The sequence below is a fragment of the Rhincodon typus genome, chromosome 12 (genome assembly GCF_021869965.1).
Source record: "Rhincodon typus isolate 14 chromosome 12, sRhiTyp1.1, whole genome shotgun sequence".
In the NCBI taxonomy this organism is placed as follows: domain Eukaryota; kingdom Metazoa; phylum Chordata; class Chondrichthyes; order Orectolobiformes; family Rhincodontidae; genus Rhincodon; species Rhincodon typus.
Window position 1 is genome coordinate 23,861,277 of NC_063343.1, and position 12,226 is coordinate 23,873,502.

General features: G+C 39.7%; 1 protein-coding gene across 1 annotated transcript in view; it reads right to left on the bottom strand.

Annotated features, from left to right (window-relative positions):
* Nucleotides 1–12,226, bottom strand: part of LOC109928508 (actin binding LIM protein family, member 3) — a gene marked incomplete at its 5' end in the record, with an annotated part of 177,408 nt that overhangs the window by 99,168 nt on the left and 66,014 nt on the right. The window contains one exon of the mRNA XM_048603946.1: nucleotides 2,550–2,637. Within this exon, the coding sequence (XP_048459903.1) occupies nucleotides 2,550–2,637 (88 nt within the window). The remainder of the gene's footprint in view (nucleotides 1–2,549; nucleotides 2,638–12,226) is intronic.

Here is a 12,226-nt window from a genome sequence, read left to right on the forward strand (position 1 = left end):
AATGTCAGCTTTCCTCCTCCTCTGATGCTGCTTGGCCTGCTGTGTTCATCCAGCTCTACACCTTGTTATCTCAGATTCTCCAGCATCGGCAGTTCCTACTATGTCTGCATTGAGAACAGACCTGCTTTTAACTTTTCTAATTTCTACATCCCAGGTTCCAGACGCAGCAATTTCAAATTCAGATATGAGTGGAGAAAGCTGATCATTTAAATATCCAGCTGCCTCTCTGAAACATTCATCTAAACTGGCCCCAATCTCTCCCCTGTGAAAATGGGAACTGCTGGCTTCAGGGACAGGACTTGGGGTCTCTGTCATTTTGTCACAGTGGTGATGTTCTCTGCGTAGAGAAAAATCTGTGTTACAGATGAAGGCCAGCAAAGGTCAGATCAACCTATTTGCCACATGTGTGGAAAGCAAGATCAAGGCTATAAATATTTTGTCAGCAGGAGAATGAGGAAGTGAAAAAGTGTTTACGTGATACGAAGTCTGCACCTCAACATCTAGAGATGGCTATAGGGCAGGCTTTCATCCAACACATGAGCAGCCTGATAAGGGCCCAAAGGGCAACTTGACAGTGTCAAGATCTCAAGTGGAAAATACATATCCCATTTACAGGAGTCCAACACCATTTGTCCAGTTCGCCATGGACAAAATTCTTTCTTGATTTTGAGAATGTGTATGAAAAATGGAGGGGGGGGAGGGGGGGCAGAGGAATGTTTGGGTTAGAAGTGCAGTCTGTTCTAACATCTAACAATCTGTTTTCCAGATTGGCTGAATTCATGTGATCTCTCCTGTGAGGCCCTCTCTAGGGGCTGCTCTCTTGACAGCACGCAACATCCCTCACTGCCGTCTGCAGGCCAGACTCATCCAAAATTCCAGACTCATTTTTAAGTCTGTGCTTCACCATTACTTCTTCCTTGGGATCCCCTGCAGTCCCAGCAGTGACCACTGTTCAATCCTGGCACTGCTGGGAGAACATAGCAGCAATCCCGACTGGATTGGTCAGCAGTTCCTTACAGTGAGTCTTCCTCCCAAAATGGAGTGAATGACTCACTCTGAAACAATTCCAGATGTTTCCTGTGGGGCACCTCGGGTTTTGATAGACAAGCTGATGACTCAGTTTTCAGCCAGGTTAGGCAGGGAATATGGAACCCTGTAGAATGCAGTCCCTAACCCTCTCTCAGTCCCATACCTTCACAGCTTTACTACTTTAGGGTTCTGGATTACTAGTCTAGCAACATTACCACTATGCTACTGTCCCTCATGTTAAAATAACAACCAAGTAATAATATTGTATACTTGTTTTTGCCCTTATGTCAGTTCCAGTTTTATTTTTATCCAGGTTTTTAATAGCCCTGATGGTGTGTGACATGGGTCATGAATACAAAATTAGGTTCTTACACAACAGAGGCATTTTCTTCATATCTGTCTGATGAACAATCATAATGAAGGAGAATTTTAACTGTTGACTGCCTGTTTATCATGTTCAAGATAGATGACTGTGGTTAAAATATTTAATGGGGTCCTCGTAAACCATTTGCACCTGGAATCAACTTTTTTGCGGAGACTTTAAATTGGCATCCAGCACTCAATGCTTATTATAGGACTTTGACTGCGATGTTGAAGAATAAAAAAATGAAGCATGTTCAGGACACAGCAAGTCCCAATTTCTCCAAGTACAAGACATTCCTCTGGGTTCTACAAAACATCTTCCAACTGATGATTCATTCTCAACCTTCTTTCACTTGCCTCTTCTTCAAAATATACTTGAACTACTTGCTGCTGGCTTTGGTGCGTAGCTGTTTGATTTTCCTCCTCTCTGGTCCAGTGAGCTGCAGAAACAGAGCTATTTGGCGCTTACAGCTCACTAGGAATATGTTGCCAGGGCCCACCAACAATGTACAAAAATCCTTATGCTTCAATGGAAAACAAAGGTTAAAGCCACACTACACTCTGTAACACTGGGTCAAAACTTCCTGTTTCAGATTGTCAGAGTCTGGATGTCTCTTGTGTGATACGATGCTGTGGATGTCCTACTGTGCTGACATATGTGAGAATTGTTTCAGTGGTTTAAACTTCTGATGGGCAGTTCTCCTACTCCCTGTGGCATTGCGGCGGGGAGGGAGAGTCCTCCTGCTTGGTCATCCTGTCCCCAACAGAGGAATGAGCCAGCATCAAGTGCTGTGCCCCAGGAAACCCTACTCCTGAAGCGGTATTAAACAAAACTAGAGGCCATCCATGTAATATATCCGCCAAGAAAGCAAATAACGAATTCATAGGAAGCCAGAGAGCTTTCCCAGATGGCAAATGTAGAACACGTGACTGCAAGGAGTAGCTGAAGTGAATAATGCAGATATATTTAAGGGAGAGCTAAAGAAGAAAATGAGAAAGCATGTAATAGAGGGTAATCCTGATAGGGCCAGATGAGGAAAGATTGAGTAGTGGGCAGGAGGTCGGTTCAAACAGAGCATTCATGCTTGTATGACCTGGTTTCACAGAATAGGCTGTTTCTATGTTGAATATCACCTGTAATTTTACGTAAGTCATACCTGTGAGGTACATTTCCTCTCCCTCTGTGAACATCTGGTGACATCTGACACACCTTGCACAAGTTGGGTGGTAATGCTTGCCTCCTGCCTACAAAAAAAAGCACAGTTTATTAGCAAATTTTGTTAGCTTAACTATTAAGTTTCCTGTTGAGGCATATGGACTCCCCAATTGCTTTTCTTCTATGCACTCTGAGTGTCTGACATTTATGCTAAGTGCTAACATGGAAAATCTGCCATAGCTCTCAATGAATTGTTACTATACAGGAATCAATCAAAAGCTTGTACTTTCCTGTTTCTGAGTTGATGTATTACAAATTTCAAATTTCTTTTTAAACCTTTCAGTAATGATATGAATTTCACACCTCCATGCCACTTTTCGCTGCAATGGTGTCATTCTTTGTCTCATCTTACTACAGGTCAGATTATCAGTTAAAATGGCAGAGAAATGGATGCTATGTGAATTAATATAGATATTTCTGTATCTCAGCAAAATTTTTAAGTACATTAATTGTCATGGAGGTAAAGAAGATGCTAATGTTTGTAAAGAAATTGCTTATACAGCTTTCTGGTGTGTCTGTGGATTTTCTCTTTCAGGGTGAAATATCAGTAAATATAAATGCAAGAGCCAATAGCACAACACATACTTATTTTCAATCTGTAATCAAACTTGATAACAAAAGGCCCATCAAACTTCTCATGAAGATCAACAGAAGAAGTATTAACGAATCAATGTGTAAATGCAAAATAGTTTTCTACTTCCTAATTTTGAAAAATAACTGGTTGAGAATATTATGCATCAACATGAATAGTTATTGTGAAATATTTTATCACTATAGGTGAAGTTAATATTCATAAATGCATAAATGGCTTACAGTGTATCACGTTGTACATTTTGCAATGAATCAGAATCCAATTAAAGTTATTTCAAACTTTAACAATGTAGGAAAGGGCAAACCAGTGATTCATAGCATTCTACATCCAAATGGAACAGAACTGATGAAAATAATTCACTTATCAGATGCAAGAAAATATGAGACTTTTTGGAAGTTGTTGAGTGTAGTTTTCACATGTGAATATTGGAACAGGCAGCTCCAATGTACATGGGTTGTTTCATACTGTTGCGGCTTGAGATGCATAAGCAACACATGAAATGTTGTTTGTATTAAACAGAGTTGGGGTTTTAAGTAAAAGAGTGAGGTTCGGTCAGTTCAACCAGGTGGACATAAGTGGTACTTGAAGAAGAGTAGAGGAGCCATCCCTGGGATCTTCAATACTTATCCGTCAGTCAACATGATCAATCAGAACATTATCTGGTCTGGTCTTTTGGGAGCACCACTCCTTCTCCATTACTGCAGGTCTTCACCTGGTCATTAGGTAGGAGACACTGTTGCTCTGTTGCTGTATGTGGCGTAGGTCTGGCCCATTGCTTGAAACTGTGCTGTTGTAGCCACCCAAGCCATCTTCCACTTCATCTGGAGGCCTAAGATGTCTGCAGGCACTCCACGTACAAAGCTCTGGATAAGGTGGGGGAGGGGGCAGAGAATGTACCAACATTGCCCTCATCTTGATAGTCACCTTTGTGTGCGGCTGCATCAAGCTGTACATAGACCCACGGTAAGCAAACACCAAGTGTCACTATGTAGTGAGGTTCTACCTGTCCTTTGTGTTGCGAAGGATGGGACTGGCCTCTTTGCCGTGGAATGCTCCAAGTAGTTGGACCATTCCGTATCACCTGTCTTTGTAGAAAAATTTGACAAGAAAAACACTTTTGACCACGAGTCCATCAGGAACACGTAGCATCCTTGAGACCCTGACGGAAAAGGAGAGAGTGGGTCCTGTTATATGGTTCCCTGACCAGACTGTCAAAATCATTTGGCAGAACGCCTCATCACCAGAACTTTCCAACTAGCATAGAGACATTGCTCGGGCTGGTGGTGAGAAGGCACTACCTGTCAGATCCTTCATGTACGCCCAGTCAGTCTGTGCTACCGCACGCTGCCCTCGAAGCAGCTGCGGTGGAGTTGAAAATGTCACACATCTCCTGCTGAAATGTGCCTTTGCGAAGGAAGTCTGGAGAAAGATGCAGTGGTTTTTGTTGGGGTTCATTCCAAGCAACTCCATGATGCAGGACTCTGTGCTCTACGGTTTGTTCCCTGAGGGGCACACTGAGACAAAAACTGACTGTACCTGGAGTACCATCAATTCTATGACAGACGCTCTTCGGTCTGCCTGAAACTTGTTGGTCTTCCAGAACAAGGAGTTGACCTCGTCCTAGTGTTGCAGACTGGCACATTCCAAGGTCCAGGACTACGTGCTGAGGGACAGTGGGGAAAGACCACTGTCTGAGGTCTTCCTGCTGAAGGTAAATGAGGGTCCATTCAGTTATCAGACTCACCCAGTGTCTCAAATTTTATGTAAATATTAGTATTGTATGTATAACAGAGGTCTTTGGATTTTTGGATAGAGTCAAAGTCCAATGGTTTGTTTGTTTACTTGATATGCAACTGTACAGAACCAAACTGCATTTGTGACTATGTATATATACGAAGATCTTTTATAAATTAACTTTTTTTTAAATTTCAAAACTATACTTCTGTGGTCGTTTTCATGCTGTGAGAGTTTGCTGAGTGTAAATTAGTAGTTACATTTCTTACATTGCAAGACTGGTTACCCTTGAAGTACTTAATGAGTTGCAAAGTGCTATGTGATGTGCTGAGATCTTGAAAGATGGCATATAAACTGAGGTTTTTCATTTCTTTCTTGAGAAAAACAGAAAATTTACCACAGTCTATATTGGTGGTTGGTGCTGGGAACTTATGCTAAGACTTTGAGTGAGATCACAGCAAATTACTTTGTACTGGGTCTAAGTGTGTAATGTAGTGTCTCTTTCATTAAAAACGTGACTTTAATTGATCTTTCAAGGCATATGAGCATTCAGAGTCCACAATCTACATTACACATATTGGCACTGTACTTAAAATAAAAACTAGGTCTGAATCTTCTGTATTGAATTCTTAAAAGCACAATCTAGGTATTTAATTTAAATGAAAATTCACAGATTGATAAAAAGATTATGCCCTAAGGTTTATTACAGTATTAAACTTATGCTTTCAAAAGTGTTCTGGCAACAATAATGTTGCAACAAGCTTAACAGTATTTCCACTGATTATGAATATTCAATAAATTATTATCTCAAGCTTGCCATTTAAAAGGATTTATGGTAGCTCATGTTTCAACACACATAATAACTTTTGACTTAATACTCCAGAGATTAGATGCCATTGTCAGAAATCATAAATAGCTCACCAAACTGTAAATATTATGTGAACAGGTACTTAATGAATTCATTCCTTTCCCATATGTATTGCTACATTAATAAAGGCAGATAATGATTTATTAATCAAAGGGCATCAAAGACTGATAATAACATCGTTACCATTCTACTCGAGGAATTCTTCACCACTCACCGTGCTTAAGTATTAATCTTTCAACAGTGAAATGTGTTTGCTATCATATATCTGTGCCATGCTTATCTATGCAACTTGCCACACATATGAAGATACATCGCAGATGTAATCAAAGCTGTGGCAATTCAATAAATTATTTAGAAGTTTACCACGGTGTCTTTTAGATATTTTAATCAAACTGTTTGGACATGTTATGACACAACACTACAGCAAGGGGTCTTGAACCCTGACCTTCTAGCTCAAAGATGGGTACATTACCACTGTCACAACAGCCCAGAGAAACAATGGCACCCAATATGAGACTCAAACTCAGGACCCTAAGATCAAGTTTCACGCTGCACTAAGCTAGCCGGGCATATGGCATTTTCTCTACTTTCAAAATTGTTTGCATTTACTTGCATCATGTTATTTAGACACAGTTATTGATGTTCCAATCAAATAAGGGTTAAAGATTTGTATTCAATAAATCATACAATTCTCTGCAGACAATGATAAGAGTTTCTTGCCAGTAATTAATGCATCTAACCATAAGTCAAATTTATCAGCTAAACTTTCTCCTAATTAGAGGATGTCCTAAATGATGTTCTATTCAATTACACACAGGCAAGTCCAGCACAGCATTGCTTATAGTCAATGCGCATTGAAAACTATAAATTAAATACAGGAGAATCACTAATAGTCACTCGGAAATAGCAAGAACTGCAGATGCTGGAGTCAGAGTCGATACAGTTTGTGGCTGGAGGAACACAGCAGGTCAAACAGCATCAGGAAAGTAGGAGAGTTAACGTTTTGGGCCTAAATCCTGATGAAGGGGCTAGGCCTGAAATGTTGACTCTCCTGCTCCTCTGATGCTGCCTGATCTGCTGTATTCCTCCAGCTCCACAGCATATTGAAACACTAACAGTGCAGTTCCAAATTTAAACATATAGCTCTGGAGGGCTGATTAACAAAGATGTGAAATGGTCCCTGTGGACAGAAGACCATTAACATAAGTTAAGTGATGAGGATAGGCATTTTATGAAAGTATGACCAATACATTTTGCAACTTCCTCCCAATTCCCCAGAGAAACTTCATTTTTATTTTGTGAGCTATGTAACAATATATATTGCCCTCCAGTAAGGAATGAGGGATCATCATAACGACTACAACTAGGGCTCCACCATTAAATAACACAATGTATAATTGCTATCGAGCGTGCTAGTTAATTTCAAACACTTTCAGAAGGCTTCATAACTGCAGGTCATCTAATTTTAAAATTGGATATTAGAAGTCAGCCCCAACAGAAGAAATCTGAATCACTTGATCCTTGGACATTGAATCAAAGACTGGGCTACTTGAGTTTCCAACGTTATTTTTGTCTTTGCTTGATGGATTTGGTGCTGTATGTTTAAATATGGAACTGCACTGTTAGTGTTTCGATATGCTGTGGAGCTGGAGGAATACAGCAGGTCAGGCAGCATCAGAGGAGCAGGAGAGTCAACATTTCAGGCCTAGCCCCTTCATCAGGATTTAGGCCCAAAACATTAACTCTCCTACTCTCCTGATGCTGTTTGACCTGCTGTGTTCCTCCAGCTACAAACTGTATCGACTCTGACTCCAGCATCTGCAGTTCTTGCTATTTCCGAGTGACTATTAGTGATTCTCCTGTATTTAATTTATAGTTTTCAATGCGCATTGACTATAAGCAATGCTGTGCTGGACTTGCCTGTGTGTAATTGAATAGAACATCATTTAGGACATCCTCTAATTAGGAGAAAGTTTAGCTGAGTTTGATTAAGCATTTAATAACACATTCCCCTCCTATGTAGGTTCAGGACTGAAGAAAAATTAATTATTTCAGATTCCTGGAGTTCCATAAAGCACATAAGTTAATATGGATCATTTAGAATAGAAGTACTGAAGTGCCTCTTCACACACAAGGTAGTGTAATTTGGAAAGTCTCTTCTTTAAAAAGCATTAGGTGCTAGCTCAATCGATAATTTTAAATCTGAGATCAATAGATCATTGAGGATATTACGAGACATTAAATCAAGACAGGTGGATGGAGTTACAGAGCAGCCATCCTCTCAATGAATGGTGGAACAGGCTCAATGGCCTGAACAGTGTTCTCTAGTCCTTTTTAAACTAAAAAGAAATTGGGTGTAATTTTCCCAGGCAAGGGGAAGTCAGGGATTGGGGATGTGTGGATGGAGTTAAATTCCCAGAAGACAATGACAGGTCAGGAGCCCAGCATCATCCTGTCCTCATCCCGTTTTCACCTTAGCAGAATCGAAAGCAAGAAGGGACCTGCCATGTGGTTGTCAAGTTTTTGATGTTAAGCAATTATGCTCTGTTTTAATCAAGGATGCCGCATCTAACAGGCTAGAGATCTATTTCCAAGCTGTTTGAGAACTTACCAGGGTGTTGGGAGCAAATATAGAGTAAGTAGAGCTTCTACAGTGAAACCAATGAGCTACCTTCTCAGAGAATATTTTTGCGAGTTGATAGATAATTGCTAACTTGTCCAAAGTCACTTCAGAGATAGTAGGAACTGCCGATGCTGGAGAATTTGAGATAACAAGGTGTAGAGCTGGATGAACACAGCAGGCCAAGCAGCATCAGAGGCGCAGGAAAGCTGACGTTTCTGGTCTGGACCCTTCTTCAGAAAAAAAAGAACCTCTAGACCCGAAACATCAGCTTTCCTGCTACTCTAATGCTGCTTGGCCTGCTTTGTTCATCCAGCTCTACACCTTGTTACCTCAAAGTCACTTCACCTGTCTTGCATATCATTCACTTTGGTGCATTTCGCTGTTATCCGCAAGGTAGAGGGTTAACTTAGTTGACATGTGGGAGAAACAGTGCCTCAGGAGGTTCAGGCTCTTATGGCAGGTCCTTGCTGACAAATACACACTACTGAGACAGGAGTTTCTTCCTACTGTGCCGAGTTGGCATTGCTTAGCTTTTTGCCTCTCCAATAGTTTTACATTTATGCACAATCTTTAGTTGCCATTAAGCCTACGAATCTGAGTAATTTATATACTGTTACTGTTTTCAGGAGAACCAAATTCCTTTTCTTGTAATTGTAAATTGGGCAGTTTTCAAAACCAGTCTGCAAATTAAACTGATCTAATTATCACTTAGTTACAGACTCTATTAGCAGTAATGCTTTCTTAGTACAAAATCATTAGCCAGAACAATAAGTGTTACTAGTATTGGCAGTCCAATTCTCATTTATCTGATACTAATGAAAGTATGTTTCAAAAGAACAAATATCATAATAACTTCATACAAAATTTAAGGAGATGGTACACTTCAAGCCAGGTAAACTCCCTTTTCAATGTGATATTATTTTATTACTGACCAAACAATAATAAAAACAGCTCAAATGTGGACAGGCAATTGGAATTGTCTCAAACTGTTGAATAAACAATAATGGACCAGAGTGAACTGCAAGGGTTTTAACATATAAATTACAGGATGGAAACCCATAAACAGAAATGTATGGGAAAATGCTGAAATGGTATATCACTATGGCATGAGCTTAAGAAAGAGGTAAAGCCTTTAAATATATTTATTAGTTATGAATTTGGATCTGTCATTTTCTTATTCAAACAAAAAGTGAATTAACTTATTGTTAAGTTGACTCAGCTCAAAGTTTAATACCTCAAATTATTTGTATGGTGCAATATCAAATAATGATACAGAATAACAATGACAATAAAGGCATTTTAACATCGCGTGGAGAATTTAATTACAATTCTTCTAAACATACAGGTGTAAAATATGATGTGATTTTTGCTCTATATTTCCTGCCTTGCTCAACCACATGGAAAGGATGGTAACACTGTTTGAAGAGATGAAACTGCAACAATTTGCAATACCTGGGAGATTAGTAACATATATGGTATGTAGGTTTACTCCTATCATCTGTCCAATGATATAATTAGTATACATACCGCATCCTGTCTTGTGATGTGCAGCAACTTTAGATAAGCCTTAAAAAGTATACCATTATAATTAGCATTTGTCTGATGTTGCTCATCCAGTCATGCAAGCATCCTGGCAGCCGGCATAATGCATTTATTCTGTATCAATTCACTGTTCCCTCAGTATCTGAGCCATCAAACATCAAACCAGAAGTTTCCTGCCGAGCAGTTGAAGTTCCCCATTTAAATTGGATGCATAACTTCACTGCACAACCCGAACAAATATGGCCTGTATGCTTAGTACGAGATGCATTTTTGCATTGAGATGCATTGAGGTCTACAGTGCAGAAAAAGGCCTTTTGGCCCATCAAGTCTGTGCCAGTCAAAAACAACCATCTAAATATTCTAATCCCATTTTCCAGTACTTGACCCCATAGCCTTTATTCCTTGACATCACAAGTGCATATCTAAATGCTTTTCAAATATTAGGAAGACTCCTGCCTTTATTGCCCTTACTGGGACTGAGTTCTAGATTCCAACCACTGTCCAAGTGAAAAAAAATTCTTCACATTTCCTCTAAACCACCCATCCTTTAAATTAAATCTACGCTCCCTAGTCATTGATCCCTCCACCAAGAGAAAAGCTCCTTCCTATCTACCCTCTCTATGCCTCTCAAATCTCCATCACAAAACATCGTAGAACAGATCACTGGAACGCGCAAGCAATATTCTGCTGCCTCATCCACTCAGGAGGAGCCCTGCAGATATTCACTAGAGTATGTCTTTATATTTGCAAATCTCGTGCTAGCTACTTTACAATAAACAGGCACAAGTGAACTGAACTTCATAATCCTATTCACATTGTCAAGCTTTGTCTAAAGTTTGCTCCAACATCATTTTGTTCATTACAACAGTGTTTAAGTTATAGTACTACCAGTTGTAACATACCAACTTTAAAATATTAATTATCATGTATATCTCATGTAGGCTGTCTAATTACATTCCAAATGCATGGGAATAATGATTATCTCTTTTGTATGTTCAGAAGTAGAAAGGAGTAGAAAGGTTTCTTGTTTCATGATGTCCAACCATGTATAAATATTGTTACTGTACTAAATGTCCGCTCAAACTACTTGTAAAATAGTCAATGTAGGGTAAACGCTTTGAAGTACTGTAAAAGTAATTATCAATTCAGAAGGATCTATTTAAACCGTACTAGAAGACATTTGCATGCATAAAGTCAGGGGTGCCAATTACTTTCTATCAGTATGATTCTCTCTCAGAAATGATGTGCTTCTCATTAGAATGGAAAATTGCTCACAGGAATCATTTGGATCAGTGCATAATTGTTCACTGATTGCAGATCTGGATAGCTGGTTGGATGCACATTCCTAGTGGGAATTGCAAACTGCATGAAATTAGAATGTGGAAACTGCCCCAACATGATGAAAACAAATTGTAAGCCACCAGGAAGGGCATCACAAAACCATTCATGCCCTTATAGCAGATGTTAAGGGAATCAAGTTATACATGTGAATCTGCAAAATAACTAGCCAGCAACAGGCCCTTGCTAGTTGGTGCTAACTTAGATGTGTGTAGCAGGAGTTTGTTGTGTGAAAGTTTGTTACAGGAGTTTGTTATTGTCTCATTTCATAGTACCATCCTTACTACATTCTACTTGAATTTATGTCACATCTGAGTGATACTGGCACTGGCTGAATCAGCTCTATGGTATATGTTGGTCACAGGTGTGCTGGTAGACAGAGTCAGAGCCAGACCCTGTAAAGTCCATTACCCGTGACTGTCATTAGACAGGACTTCCTGTTATAAATTATGGTACATTTTCTTCATTCATTCATGGAACAGTGAGCAATGTTGCTGCTGGGCCAGTAATTATTGTCTATTCGTATTTTCCCTTCAGAAGGTGACGGTGAGCTGCCTTCTTGAACTGCTGTGGTCCATCTGGTGTAGGTACACCCACCATGCTGTTCCAGAAAGTTCCAGAATTTTGCCCCAGCATCATTGAAGAAATGGTGATACATTCCCAATTTAGAATGGTGAGTGGCTTGGAGGGGAACTTGGGGGTGGTGGTATGGTCATGGTTATAGCTGTGGCTCTTTCAGCTTTATTAGCCGATAACTCCTTCATTACAATGTTCACATAAAGAATGATGTGCGGTACTTGGCATGCTTCAACAGAATCAGCATAAATATTTGAATCTTTCTTGAGAGTTGAGGTGCTTGCTTGTATTAATTCTCTGTCAAAATGAGGTATGTTTACCACTGCCTATAGATTGGGAAGGCAC